The sequence below is a fragment of the Strix uralensis genome, chromosome 1 (assembly GCF_047716275.1).
Source record: "Strix uralensis isolate ZFMK-TIS-50842 chromosome 1, bStrUra1, whole genome shotgun sequence".
Classification (NCBI taxonomy): Eukaryota; Metazoa; Chordata; class Aves; order Strigiformes; family Strigidae; genus Strix; species Strix uralensis.
The window spans coordinates 79,588,925-79,607,994 of NC_133972.1; the positions used below are offsets into that span (position 1 = coordinate 79,588,925).

The 19,070-nt window shown below is 43.6% G+C and overlaps 1 protein-coding gene across 7 annotated transcripts in view; it reads right to left on the bottom strand.

The window, feature by feature from the left end:
• Window positions 1-19,070, bottom strand: part of RREB1 (ras responsive element binding protein 1) — a 127,393-nt gene that overhangs the window by 17,071 nt on the left and 91,252 nt on the right. For all 7 annotated transcript variants that reach the window (XM_074872359.1, XM_074872391.1, XM_074872362.1 and 4 more), the window contains 2 exons: window positions 9,739-9,928; window positions 5,244-7,986 (listed from right to left, as the gene is read on the bottom strand). In XM_074872359.1, coding sequence (XP_074728460.1) covers window positions 5,244-7,986; window positions 9,739-9,928 — 2,933 coding nt within the window. The remainder of the gene's footprint in view (window positions 1-5,243; window positions 7,987-9,738; window positions 9,929-19,070) is intronic.

Sequence of the window (19,070 nt, forward strand, 5' to 3'; positions counted from 1 at the left end):
TCCTTGTGTACCTGACAAGCGCTGAGTAGAGTGGGATAATAACTTAATCTCTGCTGGTGATACAAACCAGCATCCTTTACTTTGCCACAGTAGCACACTGTTCACTCATATCAGCTTGTTGCCCACCAGGACCCCCAGGTCCCTTTTGACAGAGCTGCTCCCCAGGCAGGTAGATCCCAGTCTGTGCTGCACTCCTGGATTATGTTTTCCCAGGTGCAAGACCTTACACTTGTCCCTGTTGAACTTCACAAGGTTCTTGTAAGCCCTCTCTTCCAGTCTATCCAGGTCTTCCCACAGGGTGGCTCTCCCTTCCAAAGTGTCCACTTCCCCACTCAGTTTAGTATCATCGGCAAACTTCACCAGGATACACTTAATCTCATCATCCAGATCACTTATGAAGATATTAAAAAGCATTGGGTGCAATATCGATCCCTGGGGGACCCCAAGGACAGGCTGCTGGTTTGAAAAGGAGCTATTCACCACCACCACCACACCCCTGGGTGCAGCCTGTCAGCCAGTTTCCCACCCACTGCACAGACCCCTTGTCTGGACTGTAATGCATCAGTTTCTCTAGAAGGAAAGGAGATCAGCTCTCCTTTTACTCCCCAGGAGTAAAATGAGATCAACTCTTCTCACACCTTCCACATCACACCCAAAACCTCTGCACACACAGCCCCACAACCCAAGACAGAAGCCTCTTTGAAACAACATTGTGCATGTGTTTCTCACTTTAATCTTCCGCAAGTTGGTTCTGTTCTAATTAACATCTCAACCCATACGAGGGATTCCCCACATCTCACAGTCATCTCTGGTGCTGTTTCTTTCTCTCAATTTTCTTCCAGTGTCAACACAACTTTTCAGAAGCATCAAGGCACTGCTTTTTGTAGGCTTTCAAGTCACTCTTTCTTTTTAGATGCCTGCTAAGTCAACCATAAATTTATGGTTACGAATAGCACCACTTTCTGCACTCTTATTTGGCTTCATTCACAATGCAAATACAAAACAGAACTTCAAAGTTGAACAGAAACCCTTTTGCTTCATGATAGCCCAATTCCTTTCCACATTTCTTTTCAAGCATGCAATGACAGGATTAGCTGGGGATTAATTACTTGAAACTCAACCTGCATCTCAGGTCACAATTTTCTCATATTTTCAGCCTTTAAAACTTTTGTATCAACCAAACATTTGTCATACAGACCAATACTTACAACAGATACGATATGCTTCTTTCCACATAAACGTCCTAGTTGGACATCTCAAAACCCAAACTAAAATCCTGATTACTGTGCAAACTCCAATCCTCTCAACTCAAGTCACAGTCCTATTCCCAAATGAAAACCAGACTGCTTTCCAAAAATGTTACCTTTAAAGGCCCAAAAAAGATAATGCAAAAAAAGCAGTATTCTCTGCTTCCTGTATTGTCTCTTAAAGGCAGCTGTTCTTCTGATAAAATATGCTTACTCACTGGAGGGCAACCTAAACAGTCAGTTTAAGTGCAATGTGATTTGATTTTTATTAACTTTTTCTATAAGAATGGTCATGGTCTGCATTAAAATACATCTGTCCCTACGTATTGACTCAGAACTGACTGTAAAATTTGGTTAGCAGCACAGCAGGACTAGTCTAGGCTGGATGTTTCACGGAGGCCAGTAATTTGAAAAGTCTTTTCAATATAAAGGGTCATCGAAACAATCACAGCATGTTAGAAGATCATTCCTTGATTAAGATATCTCCTGCCACTGTCATCCTAGTGGAAACACCTTAGCGCCATGGTAAGGACAAATGTTGCAATGTAAAGGTGTCTACAATTTCACTTTGACTTAAGTCATAAAAGCAAAGAATAAAAATGCCCATTTATTTATTACTTTATTTTGTTTATAGATCTTTTCTTGTCCAGTTCATTCCTGTTGTAACACCAAAACAAAACAAAACCAAAAAAACCCCCTCTCCTCTGCCATTAAATCTCACTTTCTACAAAAAATAATCTTGGGCCAAATAAGATCTGGCAGTATCACTCTGAAAATATTCTCAAGTGATTCTCTGCAAACAGATTCAGGTTATCTACTACAAACTAATGGCCAGAAAAGACCATTATTTTAATTTCATATTGAACCTAGTGTGATGCACATGCCGTAAAGGAGCAAAATTAACTGCACCACCTGCAGGCCAAATCTTACTTGCTGCTCTGAGAATGAAAAAAGTCAAGAGCAGGACAGGAGAGCAAAAAAGAAAGGCAATCCGAGCTAAGCACAGAAGAGTAAATTAAACAATAAAGATATCAAGAGAATATATTGAAAGCAAGTATTCAAGCATGTTCAAACAAAACACAGGTACTGTGTTAAACACTGTATAAAACCAAGCTACGCCAAATTCCCAGTGCCCCACTTGTGAGCTTTGCATTAAAATAAAAACTGGTGAGGAAGGTGTATGCTTTTACAGGGAAATGTTTTTGAACTGAAAAACACACAGTGGAGTTGAGGTAAGAATAAGCAGGGCAAAAGCTTTCACTAGACTTTTGGTTGCGCGAGGAATGTGGGCTACTGGCAGCATGTATATTTTTGCACTTTCACAAAAGATAAATATGATCTTGACACTGTATGGAAGGAGTCCTCCATGTCAAAATTTTATTGAACATGGAAGACACACTTGCAAAAATTTTTTCATGTCTGTATAAACACAGTAGTTTAGAAGTGGTATTATACAGATACTACTTAAATGCTCAAAATTATACACCTTTTCCTCAACCATGCTCAGTCATTATTAGCTTAGACCACTTATGTAAATTACTCCAATAACAACTTTCCTACAAATGGATGGAGAAGAGCTAGCTGCCACTTCTTAGCTCAAATGACTGCCTTGTTCTTTTGATAGCAGCATACCACAGAAATCTAGGAGCAGAGACCAGCTTGCCTGCAGTGATTCCTTATGGAGCAGATACCCGACACATGCAGTTTGGACACAGATCACCGTAACTCATCTATCCCGTTCACATCAGTCTCTTGGTCCCTTCTCTCCCCAGGTGGGGGAGCAGCCATCAAGACCAGACAATTAAGTTCCCCTTTTCTCTTTACAGTAAGATTAGTGAATATGATTTTTTCTTAACTCCTTTTAAAAAACAGAGATATCTAACAAGTCACTGCCTGTGCAATAGGTGGGGACAGAAACTGTGTGTTGCACTATGACACCGTAGATGTCTCCATCAGAAAACCAACTTGCCCACCTAGAACACAAACCCAACAAACTGCCGTATCTATCCTGCAGCTGCTAAACTCCTCCCATGCCACCAGCAACTGACACTTGCCACAAAAACACAGGGCTCGCTCCACCTGAATGCATCCCAGCGCTTGCTTTGGCACCACCTCCCTGGCCTAAATCTCCTCTACCTTCCTAGCTTACCTTTCCCTCCCCTCCAGTAAGCCTCATCTACACTGCTGCCACAGGGGAGCTGCTGCAAACTCCCAGTTTAGAAACAGAGTGCTAGTGTCACCTGAAAGGAGATGCCCCAAGGCCAGTCAAAGCTTGCTATGGGGTGGTCCTCCAGCAACAAGTCTCCCTCAACACTGATCTGATGATGATTAGATAAGAGCTCAGTATTATCATTGCCAGAGCACACCAACCAGAATCTGATTATTGCCACTGCCACAGTATCACCAAAAATCTTGTATCTGCACTGAGGATCCAGCCCTGCTACAGCCACAGTTGCTTGCCTTCCTTATGGGGATTGCAGCACAGCCCAGTGGTGGTAGGGGAGACAAGTTTTACCAGTGTAACTCATGGCCGAGTGCATTTTCCTGTCTTCATTAAGGGTTTATACCAGTGCTGCTACCTTGGAAGTCTGCCATCAATAAGCAGGTCAAACCCCTTAGTCTGGGAAAAGCCTCTCTATTGTTTTCTGTCTCATGAACGGTTCTTCAGTAATGATATATTTTTTTTGGAGAGCAGGGTGTTAGAAAACAATTGATACAAATAAAGAGCTCTCCTTCACCATGGAAAGTAAACTGTACGCTTAATAAGATGAAATAGTTTGGTTTCTCTGGGCCAGAAAACAATAGCCTCACTGTTGCACTGATACCTTGCAAGTTATGTCCTCACGTCACCCAAAGCAAACTGTAATAGGGACTGCTCCACAGCTCAGGTTCCCTTTAAACCTCTTAGCTAACCTCTTTCACCTCTTCAGGTTTCCCTCTTTAGCACAGACATGAGCCAGTTGCTCCAGGAAACCTCAATTCCTTCAAAAAAAATGTTATCTTTCATGAGGCTGTACTCAATTTCCCTATGGTTTCTTACAAATATCCCTAACTTTTACTCTTTACACCAGGAGTTGAGATTGCATAATGAAGGAAATAATATTAACAGCTGTGACTGACTTAAAAAGGAGCAACACCAAATAGAGCTTTGTCCTTTCTCTCCCTCAGAGCAGGATGAGAATCTGCTAATTACCTTATTACAGTGTTGGTGGAAAATGGAGCAAACTTCAAGTCAGCAACACTATCTAGTGCATTTCCTTTACAGAGAAGAATGAAAAATAACCCCAAATAAAATCTCCCTCCCCAATTCCTCCTTTTGTTTACACCACGTTTGAGGTTACTTACACAGTGGCACAACAGTAAAGATTCCATACACATCTCCATGCCTTAGGGCATAAGCCCACCTTTAGTTGTCTAGCACTGAGAAGAAACATTTCCTAGAGGCAAGCTGCTACATAATGCTCAGGATGATTTTTCTTGCATCCTCCATTTTGATCTGCCAAATAAAAGCCACTGCATGAAAAAACCATGCTGAACACTATATTATTTTACTTTCCTGCCACAATTCTATACTTACTTGTTCTCATTTTTATGGATCTTTTTATTATTACTGATGCAGACAAAGAGCCACTGGAAGCAGCCAAACAAACCATGTAAGGCACAATGAAATATTCAACATGCATGTTCACCTTCAAGATAAGACAGTACTAACAGAACACCTGAAACCAGAGTCTTTTCCCAGGTACACTAAGTTATGCCACTGAAGTCAAATGGGTTTTAGCAGTTTAATTTTCTCCCTTGATACTCAAAGGCATAGAGATTATTCCATTACTGAAAAATTTACCACCACTACTACACAACAGCAACAGCTACAGATTTGCAAAATAATGAACACCATTTAGGCATCAGAGAGAGGAAGATTCCTCCACGGGGAGGCCCTTCCATGAGGAGCATCCTCGGGGGCTACAATCCACCATGAGCACAAGGTGCTCTTACCTGTGTGAGTGAGCATGTGCCGCTGCAGGGAATTTGCCCATGGAAAGACTTGAGGACAGTAAGGACAAGGGATATTTTGCAGGCAGTCTGAGTAAGCGTTCCTCTTCCCTCTCAGCAGCTTATCTTCAGCAGTTTCCTTCTCGTCCTCACTTGTTCCATTTCTGCCACTTTCTTCCTTGAAATTGTCAGTGGACTGCAGAAATGGGCTAAATTTATTAGTGTCTGTGGTAGCCAGCATCTTCTCTATGCTAGCAAACTCCCCACTTGACTCCAGATCCACACCACTGCTAAGTTTAGGCTTATTTTTCGTTCCTTTCTTTCTACCTCTTTTCTTGGTCAACCCAGCATCGGCAATGGGAGACTGCTCTGGATCACACGCCTGAGTCAGGTCACTGGGCAGGCTGGAGTCTCTCTGAACAGGCGTCACGATTGTCACTTTTGCTTTGGCGTTCCCTGATTTGTCACACACAGCGGAGCTGCTCACTGCCTTGGGACTGGCGTCAGCAGCCTCCGTTTTCAGCAAAGCAGGAGCAGAAGACACAGATGAGATGATCTGTGCAATGGAAGCCAACGGTGGCAGCTCTTTAGTTACTGGAGGCTTTGGCAAGAGAGGTGGCGGTGGTGGTTTAGGCCTCAAGGGTCTCAGCAAGGCAGAATTGCCAAGGAGAGCCGGGGAAATGATCGGGACAGTCAAATGCAATGAACCTTTCAGTGGCTGGGGATGTCCAACGGCCCTGTTTTTCTCTGAGTTCCCATTGGCACCAAAAACCAAAGGACACTGCAGACAGTTATAGGCTTTATCACTGTTCCCAGAAGCAGCCAGGTCTTGATTCCTGGCTTCACATGTGACATCATCTTTATCCTTCTTCAGGGCTTTGGGGATGGACAGGTCGATAGGCTCCATGGAACAGTCGTAGAGGGACAGGGGAGAAGAGCCAAACAGGTTCTCCTGCTTCACTTGCACAGCACTCAGGTTTTTGTTCTTCTGAGAGAAATCCAACGGCTCGTCAAAATCCATCGGGAAGTTGCCTGCAGGTTCAAGTTTGATGGGAACATGAGATGACGTCCCAAGCAAGAAGCCGTTTTGTGGCTCCAGGAAAGGTGTCATGGGCTTGCGGTCCATGTAAGTGCTGTCGTCCAATAAAGGAGGGTCTGTCTGGCTTTCCTGGGCACTGCAGTCCACTGCTAGGATGTAATTCTCAATCTCCCTTTCTTGCACATGCAAGTGCTGCTTGAGGATATGGTGAATGCAATTTCTCTTGGCTGAAAAGGCTGTGCCACACTCCTTGCACTCAAACGGCTTCTTCTTCTGGCAGCCACTGTGCGTCCTCATGTGAATGCGGAGGGCCCGGTAATGCTTCAGGTCCTCGCCACACAGCTTGCACACTGTGTCTGGGGAGCAGAAGGCATCCACCATCTCTGCAGCATTGCTGGTGACATATTCGATGTTCTTCTCTATATCCTTCCTGGTCACTTTGAGGTGCTTCTTTCGCAGGTGCCTCTCGCAATTGGCTTTCACTGTGAATGGGTAGTGGCAGATTTTACAGATGTAAGGCCTCTCCCCACTGTGCGTCCGCAGGTGCCGGATCAGCGCTGCCTTGTCGGCTGCGATGTAGTCACAGATGTTGCACTGGTATGGGGAAATACCCAAGTGAGAACGGATGTGAGCTCTCAGAACACCAGAGAAGGCAAACACCTGGTCACAGAAACGGCAGGGGTACAAAACTTTCCTCATGGTTGGGGCTTTCTTGTTTGCTGCCCCTGCGATGATGGCTTTGAGGTCTCCTTCTGTGACCTCTTGCTTGATCTTGGCTTCCATACTCAGAGGCAGGAGAGCTTCAATGATGCTGTCCTGCTCCAGTTGTGTCTTCATCTCGTGCTGAGTTAAAGGCTCTACTTTGGGTTGGAGGAGCAGCTGCGAGGAAGGACTTGATTTGGCTCCTGGCTGGGGGAGGTGAGAGTTGGAGGAGGACTCCACCGAGTTCTTGATCAACCTCAGAGGGGGAGGTGGGAGGCTTGGGCTGATGCAGCCAGGGGAAGCTTGCTGGGCACTGATAAGAGGAGGAGGTGTAGAGGTTGCGACAACTGTTCGAGGCGTTACCAAAGGCTTTGGCTTCAGCGGTGGCATATGCTTGAAAATGGACTGCACAGGGACAGAAGGTGCCTTAGAAAGTGGAGGAAGACTGATTTGAGGAGGAGCAGAAGAAGCCATCTTCAAGATCTGCTGAATGTCTGCCAGCTCAATGGCAGACTCATTGGAGATGGGTTTTACCACAATACTGCTGTCAGGCTGGATGATAAAACCCTTCTGGAAAGGCTGCAGCGAGAGGAGCTTTATGTTTTCTTTTGTAGGGGGAAGGACTGAAAATGACCCTCCCATGGAGGCAGCTTCCAGAGGAGAGAGGCTGAGCAGACCGGTGCTGCCGGGTTCCTGAGGTAGGTTACTCTTCAGTGCTCTGAGCCGCATTTCTTGGACCTCATCTTGTGTATTGTCCTCCTGCTTGACAGGCTTGATGTCTTTGGTGTACTGTAGGCCCAAGGATGCCATGAAGGCTTTCTGGTCTGGGTTCTCGCCAGGTGGGGTCGTGGACTGTGGCTTGTGCTTGTCTTTTCCCTGATCCACCACATGAGTTTCTGTGTGCAGTTTGAGCGCTGAAAGCATAGGGAATGCCTTGTTACACGTCTCACAAATAAATCGATGGAAGTCACTGATGCACCTTCGCAAATTTGTTTCACACCAGACCTGCAAGACATGCAAAAATATTTAGAGTAGACATCTCAAACTGGAAAGGTATCACATCCTGCTGCAAAACAAAATCAGTTCACTCTCTCTTCCACTGCCCAAGTTAAGGAGTTTAGAGCAGCCACCACCTACCTGGCATAGAGACATTCCTGCTCCTGCCTTTAGTCACCTAAGTGGTATACTTGAATTAGAAGCTGATTCTTCAAAAGTTCCCTTCTATAAAAGCAAACTCCTTCAGAGGGCTATTCAGACTCTCAAATTCTTTTCCATCCTGAACTTCCCTTCCAGAAATCTCTCTCACTTCACTGACAGGACAGGAGCCTCAGTAGACTATACAGCAAGCTCCAGTAAGCTGGGCAGTAAGACTACCTCCTCTAGCTTTATTACTACAAAGAAACTAGGAGGCAAGGAGGAAAAAAAAAAAAAAGGCATCCAAGAAGCCAAAACAACATAAACCAACCAAAATAATATCCCCCAAAGCAAACCAATGAAATGCAGAGCCCAAAACAGGAGGGCTTTTGGTTAGTGAAGTCTGATTACATTTATTCTTCCAAGAAAAATACTAAGCTCACAAATGGATTTTATACCTGTCTCTGAAAATTATCACGAATCCAAATGCTGTATTTAAATGCTACCCAGATAGCTCACATGTTGCAAAGGTTCCACACCAAAGAAGAGCACAAGTGATAAATTAAGTAGAGGGCTGGCAAGATCTTTATATACTCTACAAACTTTGTTCAGGTATTTCACAGGTCTTGCCTCACAGTGCAAGCAAAAGTCCCAACATTTATAACTTTGTCAATAATTACAAAAGAAATAAAATCAAGTTGTTTAAAAAGTTCTCTCTTCTCCTGATTTTGTAACTTTTACACCAAAACTCTACTAGAGTTACAGAATGACCTCCATGCTCATGCTCCCCTGGACCAGGAGCAAATTTCAGGTCTACCCTTGCAGCCAGAAGAGCTGGAAATCAATGCTTTAATCCAAGTAGAACAAGAAAAGCCCAGATACTGAATAAGCATGGTCCTGATGGATTGTGCTGTTGATTTCTTTCTTTTTTTTTTAAAAAAATAGATAAGCTGCTTCATCCAGACCCAAACTAACTAAGGCAGGCAAGGTTTGACAGAGGGAGGAATAATACCATCTAATAGAAAGCTTTATGACTCTCAGAAAAGTATTTACAGACTACCTCCCTGCCTCTCCCAAGCCACTGTCCCTCAAAGGTGCAAAATCTTCAGACCTCATGCAAGAACATAGTGGAAAGGTGCCTGGGAGTGTTTTGAGAAGAAATCACTGAAGATGTCACCGTTTAGTAAGGTGACCTCCCAAAGGTTTTCAGAACACAACTACATCCTTGTTGCACTAAATTACAATAAATAATGTCTTCCTTACCATGTGTCCTCCCTATTGATTTTAGATATACGATGGTTTGGGGAAGAAGACAACTAATGGGCAGGCTGAAAGGGGCAAGGATCTAATATCACTGAAGTTCTCCTTTAAAATATTTTCATAGATCTTTACACCAATAGTTATCCACTGCAATGCTGAAAAAAAGCAACCCCAATATTCTTTAGATGAAAAAAGAAAAAGGAAAGGCAGAAAGTGTTTGAAGCCTACACAGACAGTGGTAATGTGCTTTCCACAAAATATTCTGCACCCAGTCTCTGCCTCATCAAGGATGAATCTTTCAATGAATTCAGAAGATATGCACTGTAACAGCTGGTACCTTAAGCTATGAAGAACAGAGAGTACCTGAGAAATGCGGGGGAACTTCCTACATGAGAAGTCCGTGAATCCCAAGTCATGGAAGCCTGCTGGAATCGAAGGGTTGTTCTGAATGAAAGGCTTTCCCATGGGATCTCTGGGAAGCTGCTTGTGGATAACTGCATTATGGCGCAGTAAGCCCCGATGAGTACGAAAGGTAATACAACAGATGTCACACCTGGAAAGGAAAGGAATAAAATAGAAATGACTGACTACTGCAAGCTTAAGAACTAGCATTCTTCTTGCGTTAGGACAGCCTCCTTCCTCTTGTCCCGTAATACTAAGAACCTGCTAAATGCAAAACAAAGCCACAGCTTGTCAAAAATCACCGAAGAAAGGCCATTTCAATCACAATTACTTTCTACTAGCTTCTGGCTATTAAGTTCACTGAAGTTTAAAGAACATAGCACATGAGAACTGAGCATCCTAGACAGCAGACAGCAAATTGGCAGCTGAGACCACAGCCTTCTAAGAACTTTCCCATTGTCCTACATGAAATATTTCAATGGCTTTACACCATTTCATTTTTACTAAAAAGTACTATTAAAAGACATTTAAAAAAAAATCAGTGACACGGAGGGACTAAATCGGACCTAAGTAGCAATCAGCTGCAAACGTATAAATAGCACTTTTTTTAACTACTGCTTAAAACATACTACTGCACACCACTCAAATAGCCATGTATGAATTTTCTCTGCACTGCCTTTCCATAAACTTCCACTGATTTTTTTCAAAGCTGTTATGAGAAATATACTGTTTTAAAAAGGAAAACTAGTGCTCCATGGAGGGGAGGAGGGTCAGAGGACGAAGACCTGAAACAGGTTTAATACTTCTGACACTCATACACCCCCTTCACAGCCTGCAGAAGCAAGGTCTTTTCTGATCCACACTTTATTGCTATGATTTCTTGGTTTTCTTAAGTTCTCAAATCCAAAATTCAGCTAATAAAAAGTTTCGCACACAAAGTAGACTTCAGTTAAACAATCAAAGGTATTGGAAATGCAGCTATGTTGAAGGCAGTAAGGACTATGCAGCAATACTTGGCCAACACATCAACAAACAAGCCTACTGCCTTTTAAATATCTGGGATTTGAGCTCTGCAGCATGACAGGTCACATCCAGTCTGCATTCAACAAGAGGCACACAGTTTCACTCAACATGGTTCCTTGGGTTACAGCCCCAGCTTGCAGCCAAAGCACGGGTTTCACAAAAGCAAACACCAGTGAATGTGAAGCAGTCAGATTTTGTCAGTGAGAATATTATATGCACTAGGAGTTTTTCACATATCTCCCCCTGCCTTAGTTCTCATATTGTCTTCGAACTCCACACAAGGAAAAGGACGCGTGCCTACTCATTAAAAAAACATCCTGCAATTAGAAATGACTTCTGACAAAATCCTGAAACCACTCCCTCCCTGTCCTGTCCCTAACAAACTCCCATTGTTGTTCTTTTTATCACTACATAAACTTCCACAGACCTTTTTTATTCCCTGAAAATGAAGAGATAACCAAGTCACCCACAAAGCAATTGGACTCATAGTCTCTGAGTGGTGAAAGAAGCATGTGTGAAGTATATGTAACACGGTCTTTGTTATCACGGTACCCAGAACGCTGGGACATAAATATTACGTGCTGGAGGTTTAATCTGTTTTATCTCCCCTGCCAATTCACTTGCATCCTACCTTTATAATTCTTGCCAGTACAGTCCCTGCATTCCACTAAATACCAAACCAATGCTATTTACAAAGCAAATGTTTACTTAAAGAGGTCTGCTAAATGTGACAACAATCTTTGGTGGTGGGGGGGGAATGCCAACATGTAGCGCTCCTCCCGCATCAGGATCTACAGCTCTCCTCCAGCTCGCTTGGCAGCACCTATTCCGTGATGTAAAGCTTTTATCTTCAGTGAAAACAAAAACACACAACTACCATAACCCCTGGGGAAGAAGGGCATTAAGGGTTAGAGCAGTCACCTGAGGACCTTGTAGGCTACTGAAATAAAATTCTTTTTTAGAGGTAATGAAAACGCCTCGTGTGAAAGCAAGCAGTGCTTCTGGCATGCTCCTCCTGTACATCAGCATACAGACAACAAGGGCTTGCAAGCAATTGCTCCTGCACCAGGAGCATCGCTGACGGTCTGTGAGGCCAGCTGTTCTGCAGAGGGACGCAGACCCTCATCTTGGGGTGTCTTGAGGCAGCTCCAGGGTCCTTGATGTGCCTGGCCTCCCCCGGACCAGCAACACAACGCAACAGCCATATTCCCTCGTGCCTGACAGGGCAGGCACAGCTACCACTGACTGGACCAAAACACTACTGGGAGAGCTGGTGCCTGCTACGGTACCCCCAGGACTTTGGCCGAGCAGGAGCCTGTGCCCCTGCGCAAGCAGCTTGTGCCCCTGCGCAAGCAGCCAGCGCCCCCACACACCGGGGTGGTGCACCTCGTCCATCTTACACTCCCTCACCTCCATTGGCTGTGTGACATGTTGATTTTAAGCACTGGTTTATTTAGAGCTCCCATCAAAAGCTGCACTTGAGAGTAAATCTTTCAGAGCAGGGACCCGTGTGAAAGTCCTTTGCAGTACACCTGTATCAACTACTATGCCTCAGGACAGTACAAATTTCCAATTTAAAAATGGTGTTTTCCATACAAAGGGAACCGCCTCCCCTCCCCCAAAACAAAAGCAATATATCTTGAAAAAGGAGTATGTACTTTCTCTCTTTTATAATGCATAGAATTAAACACCTCTGTATTTTTCTCTTCCTTGGCCTTCTATTTTCTTGCTGTGAGTGAAGAAGCAGCAAGCAAAAAGAGAAGTCAGGAAAAGGACTAAGCTCTTTTTCCATTCAGTCAAACATAAGCTCCTGGCTGAAAAAGGAAACATCCAGATAAATCACGCCTGTCATCTCAAGATGCAGGCACTTCAGGGCATATAAATGCACCGCGCCCTGGCTCAGCACCTTCCCCTGCTGTCACAGTTTACAGATCACACAGGAGCTGGAGCACAGGACTCCTGTGGATGCCCTCCCTTCCTCCATGGCCCAGGCACTCCTGTAAAGGCAGATGCAAGTCAGAGAGCCGGAATAGAACCAGCCCGAGAAAAGCTCTCCCTGAGAGACGAGTGGGGCAGCCTCCCCAGGGCTGGCTTCCCAGGTGAGCAGGCAGCCCAGCAGGCTCCAGAGCCCGCGCTGGCGCCCTGGGCCCACGCCGCTGGCCAAGGACAAGGGAGGTCATTGTAAAGCTGCTCCTGATGCTGAGGGCTTCCACCATACCACTGGCTCAGGAGGTCTCTTGGGCTCTGCAGACCTCACTTGGGCTTGTCAGTCTTTGCTACGGATGCAAGCTATTTAAAATACACAGCCCGTTTGCCCAAGCGTATGCACAACGGGTTTTTTGTGTGTGTGTGTGTTTTTGTCGAACTCCCTCCCCCTCACCTCAAGTAGGAAGGGAGTCCGAGTTTCTCCCAAATGACATGACTTGAGCTTTGAATACAATTAGCAATGCAGGTGCAGATAAGGACATGCACCACCTCCAAGAAAAACTTAGAGATACTAAGCTTCAAAACCTAAAAAGTTAAGGCAAGCATCATGCTGCATTGACTAAGGCTTGTATTAATTTAAAATGGAGTAAGCTGCCATGCCTAACAACGCATTAACTGGAAGCATTATTTTTTTTTAAGGAAGCCTAACCATTAATTTCTCTGTTTTGTCATCAGTACTATTCTCCATCTTTAGGTAGTGTCAATGCCTGCTGTATTTGTAGATCTAAAAACACAGTCTAAGAAGGACAAGAGAAAGGAATCCTAGGTCATATGAATATTTTTTCATCTTGCTTAAATTGCTTTAAAAAAAAAAAAAAAGTTAAATAATTGTGGAAAGTCTGAAAAGTCCAGCATATCAAATAAAGCATCTGAAACATATGGTAATACTTTGCTCATGATGAACTTTAAAAAAAAAACCCAACACCAAAAAAAACCCCTTCTCCTTACAATTTCACAAGTCTGCTCATGTGTACTGCCAAGTCAAACACGGATGGTATGGCTGCAGAGAACAGAGATGGGAACAGGTTCTGAGGTTGTTAGCAGAACAGGCAGAGCAATGGCTCAACACCTGAGTGGAGATAAAAGCACTCTACTTGCAAGGTAAGTTTCCAGATGTAGCAAATAAAAGCTGCTGTGTTATCATGTGATTGCTAGCTAGTCTTGGCCACAGTTTTCCATTTTTCTATAAATATGATTACAGAGCAGAGAGAAGAAAGCTGTTCAGTTCCAAGCACAGAGATTCAATTATAAGTAAAAAGGAAAAAACTGCTTTTAGCAGCTAAGACCACTTTAAAATGAGCTTCATTCTCAATTGCCTTTATGTTTTAGAGTCATTCATACCTGTACAATGTGAACGTAATATTAGGGCTCTGACTCTCTGGCAGAGGTGTACAAAGCAAGTGGATGAGAAAACAGAACTTCTAAAACACAAAAGCAGAATCAAAGTATAACTGTGCAACAACAGTGCAATGACGAGGCTGACCTCGGTGCCCAGGCCATGTACCACACCAGGCTAGTCTGTTTAATTATTACTACACCAGTGCACCTTTTTCATTTTTTTTAAACGCAGACAAGGTGTCTGTGTAAAAACACACCATTAAAAAGCTTTCTACTAAAATAAGTTAGTATTCTTGAAATGTGTAATGCTAATTAGGATATAAAACCATTTTAACAGTCTTTAAGAAATAGGCAATGCTTTGTGCAGCTTGTTCAAGAGGCAAGCCAAGATTTACTACACTTAGGACAAGCAGCACCTATGCAAGAAAAGTTTACATAAGCGATGCCTGTTGCCTTGCACTGTACTCTCCTCTGAGTCAATTCCAATTTGTCAGCAATGGAAATAGCTTTTTTTCCTTAAGAAAATTAAAGACATTTTAGAAAGGAAATGCAGAGCCAAATTTTAAGCAAAAATTAATCAGTCTTGATTTGGTTAAGGGTAATGCAGTCAAACATTCAATCCTTCTAAATTTTATGTCAGTAGTCAAGATGTAAATGCCAAACATTTATATCCATCATTCTGTTACCAAGAAATTAAACAAACACTATGCTCTGCATTACCTGAGACTGGCAGTCGGAAAGGGAAAGTGATATTTAGCATTCTTCTACTCACACTTCTGAACCACACAAGAGTAGACTAAAACCTGAAGTTTTCACCCACCCAGCTCACTAACACTGTGTTGCCTATGTTGTGGATCTCAACAAACAAAACCAGTGTTAATTTCTAGGCCTTATCTAAAATAAAAGGCTTGGTACCATTTTGTTCATTTCCTGTCCATGCTCATTAACAAGTGCCACAAACAGAAGCAAGGAAAACAAAACAAGAATGAAACATATCCTGAGACAGAAGTCATAAATACACAGTTATGTTATTAAGTCATCTAACTCCTCCCACTGAAATCCCTAATATGTACTGTATATAAATTTCAACCTTTGTTGTTATTATTCTCTTTTCTGTCTCACATTATTTTCAGAATTAATGCAGCTCTTCTTACAAGCAAAGAAAATCCTATGCTGACCTAAAAATAATACAATTGGGCAGAAGAGAAAGACGAGCGACTCCCTGCTGTTGACTCATGTCTGCACCAGGGACGGGAGCAGCCTCCCAGCCTCCGTACCGGTAATGTGCACTGCAGAGGAGGCCAACAAGGAGGGGGAGATGGAGAAAGGATGGTTTCAAACATAAGGGCTTTCACCACCTATGAAAGAAAAACTAGCAGGTTACAGACATACAGGAAAGGATTCCTTTGCTTCTCTCTCACTTCTTTTGGAGCAAGGCAAAGGGAAGGAGATGAGAGAGAGCAAATTGGTTTCTGCTCCTGTGCAACCCCACCCAGCTCCAGATACTCATCTCCTTTTGGATGAAAAACCCTTCCTGGCCTCCACACCCAGGGCCCTGGGAAATAACATCCAACAGCTGCACTAATCTCTCCCACTTGCTGCAGATGAGTGATGGAAAAGCAGCAGTGCTATGAATGCCGCTCCTGCCTCCCCCCCGGGGATCCCCATGGGTCCTCCTGCTGTCCTGCGATGACTGTTCCTACCTCCTTCTCCTGCAGCATCACAGCGTGTCTGACCCCGAAGGACCTCCTGCTCTCCCAGTGCTATGGGTCAGCGCCGAAACTGCAAGTGGCACAGTAGCACCAGGAGCCAGCGCAGGCACGATGGGCTGGAGAGGCGCCCCTCCCTTTTCCCAGCACACAGGGGGACAGAGATAGCTCACCAGAAGTTCAGTGCACGTTGTTTCACCTCAGCAAAGGCGGGACTTTTCTTCTAACTTTTCCTCCCTCTCACCTCCCCACTGGCTGTCCGACTTTGTTACCAATGTGTCCCGTCATTCCCTTTAATCTTCTCCCTCAAAGAAGCCACCCTTGGGTGCAGCAAAGGCTGACACCACTGTGCCAGCCCTTCTATTAATAGAGGGATGCACAATGCTGCATGCATTCCTACAGCCACGCTCTGGTCCAGGCGAGAAAAGTATCATGTAGGAGCAAGGGTAGATCCGATATAAGCCAGAGTGATGTCGTGCTTCAGAAACTTGTCGGCATGCTGCAGAACCAGCGTCAGCACCAGCATATTGTGACTCCCACAGTCAGAGTGACTCAAGAGAAGTTAACCACTATAAGGTTTAATAAAAAGGCATGAGCCATCCTGTGCCACCTTTTAACTTTGTGTGCGAGCAAAGAAAAATCAGGAAAAAAGATTTAACTTCTACCCAGCGCTGTAACTAATTGCATGTACCGGCAACATTTCAACAGCACCAGATTTAAACACCTCTGCTCCAGTGGATCAGTAGCTCACTCTACCATTTACTTCAACAGAATTAACATGGAACTAAGAAGAAATAAAGGGAAAATGGGAGATGGACTGCAGACACTTGCACAAAGTAGTTAATTTTCTTATCACGACCTTTTTACTTAATAAAGGTGAAAGTTTTAAAAACCAAAAGTGTCAAGAAATTGGTTGGATGGAATCATGGAGCAAAAGCTGAAGATCAACATAAACAACAATGAAGGATTTAATAATTAGGGCAAGCATACGTGGGGAAAAAAGAAAAAAAAGCATGACCAGTACAGTCCTCTACAGCTACCAAAATTGGAAGCTCCACAGCATCCATAATAAAAGTCATTATTTGTGCACACAAACTCAAGTGGACCTTCTGGTATTCTTTCTGGGTAAGAAAAGGAAAGCTCTTCCTGCATTCTAACACATCTTTCAAACATGGAAGCCAAGTACTTGTGTAGTTTTAAAATTAATGGCAAGAGTTAAAAAAAATTCATCTATGTGTCTACCATGTTAAAAAAGCAACAACACTTTTCACAAGTAACATAAAAAGAAACACATCTACAGGCGTTTGTCTATCCTATAACCATCCACTGATGACAACAGGGCTCACAAATAGGTCCAGCCAAATCTGGCCTGAACACCCTTGCCCTTATCTACATTCACAGGTAAGCTATGCCCAGCACACAGACATGACTGCTAACACAATAAGCAGCAGCCAGCACTTTGAGAGAGCCTGAGTATAAACAAACCCTGGTCATCAGGATCAGGCAGGCATGCTAATGACCTATTTTGGCTCAGCCCTCTTTCCCTCCTGTATTCCCTTTTACAAGCAGCTTTCCTCTACAGTCAGCTTTGCATTTTATCCACTTTCTATTCTTGCAACCGAGCTAAGATAATACCATGTGACACACCACACAGTTTCACATGAGAGGGTCACTCCCTGTGTCCATTCACTATCTGATATTTTTACCCGGCTGCTCTGGATTCCCAGTCTCCTCGCACAATGAGCTCCCTGATGTGAGCTGACTACTTCTAGGCCAGCACTGGACTCGCGCTGCTCTTCAGATGTTTCCCATCCCTCTTTCTTGAACAAAAACTTCAGAAAGCACTTAAAATGCAGTTCTGGTCTGCTTTTGCAAGCCAGCATACAGACAGATGCTCAACCCACTGATTTTACTTCTCCATTTGCTCAGTAAAAGGATGCATTCGCCAGCTTACTTGCACACCCTCTCCTCTGCAACATTAAGAGTTGTATCTTACCACAGCGTATTTTTGGTCGTAGCATTTACCAGAGCTGGATTTCATCACCACCAGCTGGTTCATGGAATTGCTGCTGAACTGAAAATGCTGCCAACATAGATCAGGATTCGGTTCCTAGTTCCTATCGGCAAGACACTGAGCAAGCAGCTTGCAGAGCAGAGCAGAGCAGAGCAGGAGACTCAGCCAAATCGGCAATGCCACGCAACTGACCCCTGTGCACCTCCATCCTTGGCTGTAACAAATCTTGTAGTATTGACTCTGTTAGTACACAGCAATTCCAGCAGCGGTTCCTACCTAAACTACCCTTGCTGGTACAATCTCAAATAATGACTAGGAAGGGGAGTATTGGGGCCAAAGTAGAGTGTGCCAAAACTAGGTCAAGGAGGTCCATGAACATGTCTCTGCTGGAATGCTCTCCATCTCTCTCTCAGTACTCAACAATCATGTAGGATACAACAACCTCAGAATTATCCAGTTGCATTAAAAGAGCACAACGTTTCGTATTTTGAAGTGCTAACAAGGAATGAGGCTTATCTATGTGCACACCAATGGTTGTGACAGAGATAGAAAAGTAGTATGAAATTTCACAATGCTGCATAAAGACTACTTGTCATTCGTGCTTCAAGTTGCTTCCAGTAACAGTAGTGTCAACTACTAGGAAAAAACTTCCTCTCCCTGACACAAAGTCGTAGTTTTGTCTCACAAGTAATATAAATTGCAATATTTAGTTTTCAAACACATTCATTCTTTAAGTTTGCAATGTTACTAATACCCTCTTCCCACAAAAGGCTGACCATGTGTAGAAAGCAACATGCTTCACAAAAATGAAGTCAAACAGATCATTCCCTACTACATAAGGAGAGAAAAGATGGAAAGTGAATTCCTAAAGTTGCTTAAGTAGGCATTGGCAAAAACAGGAATGAAACTTAAGGGGCTTTTTCTGTGTTATTTTTTTTTACCTTGTTACATCCTGTACAATGTACTTTTACTCAGTCACATTGCTGCTCCGTACACAATTTAGTCTTGTACTAGTCTTTTGTACTGCTGCTGCTGATTGGAATCATCTCTGTACACTTTAAATTTACATTAATTTATTTTCTTGGCTATTTTATCTCCCCAAAGCCAATGTGCAGAACTGCCCTGAAGAACAGTAACTGGGCAATAAACATGTAATATTCTAAGTAGCTGGAATCATTTTGACTCCAAACCCACTTCATTCTGTCTTGACTTAAACAGGGCTG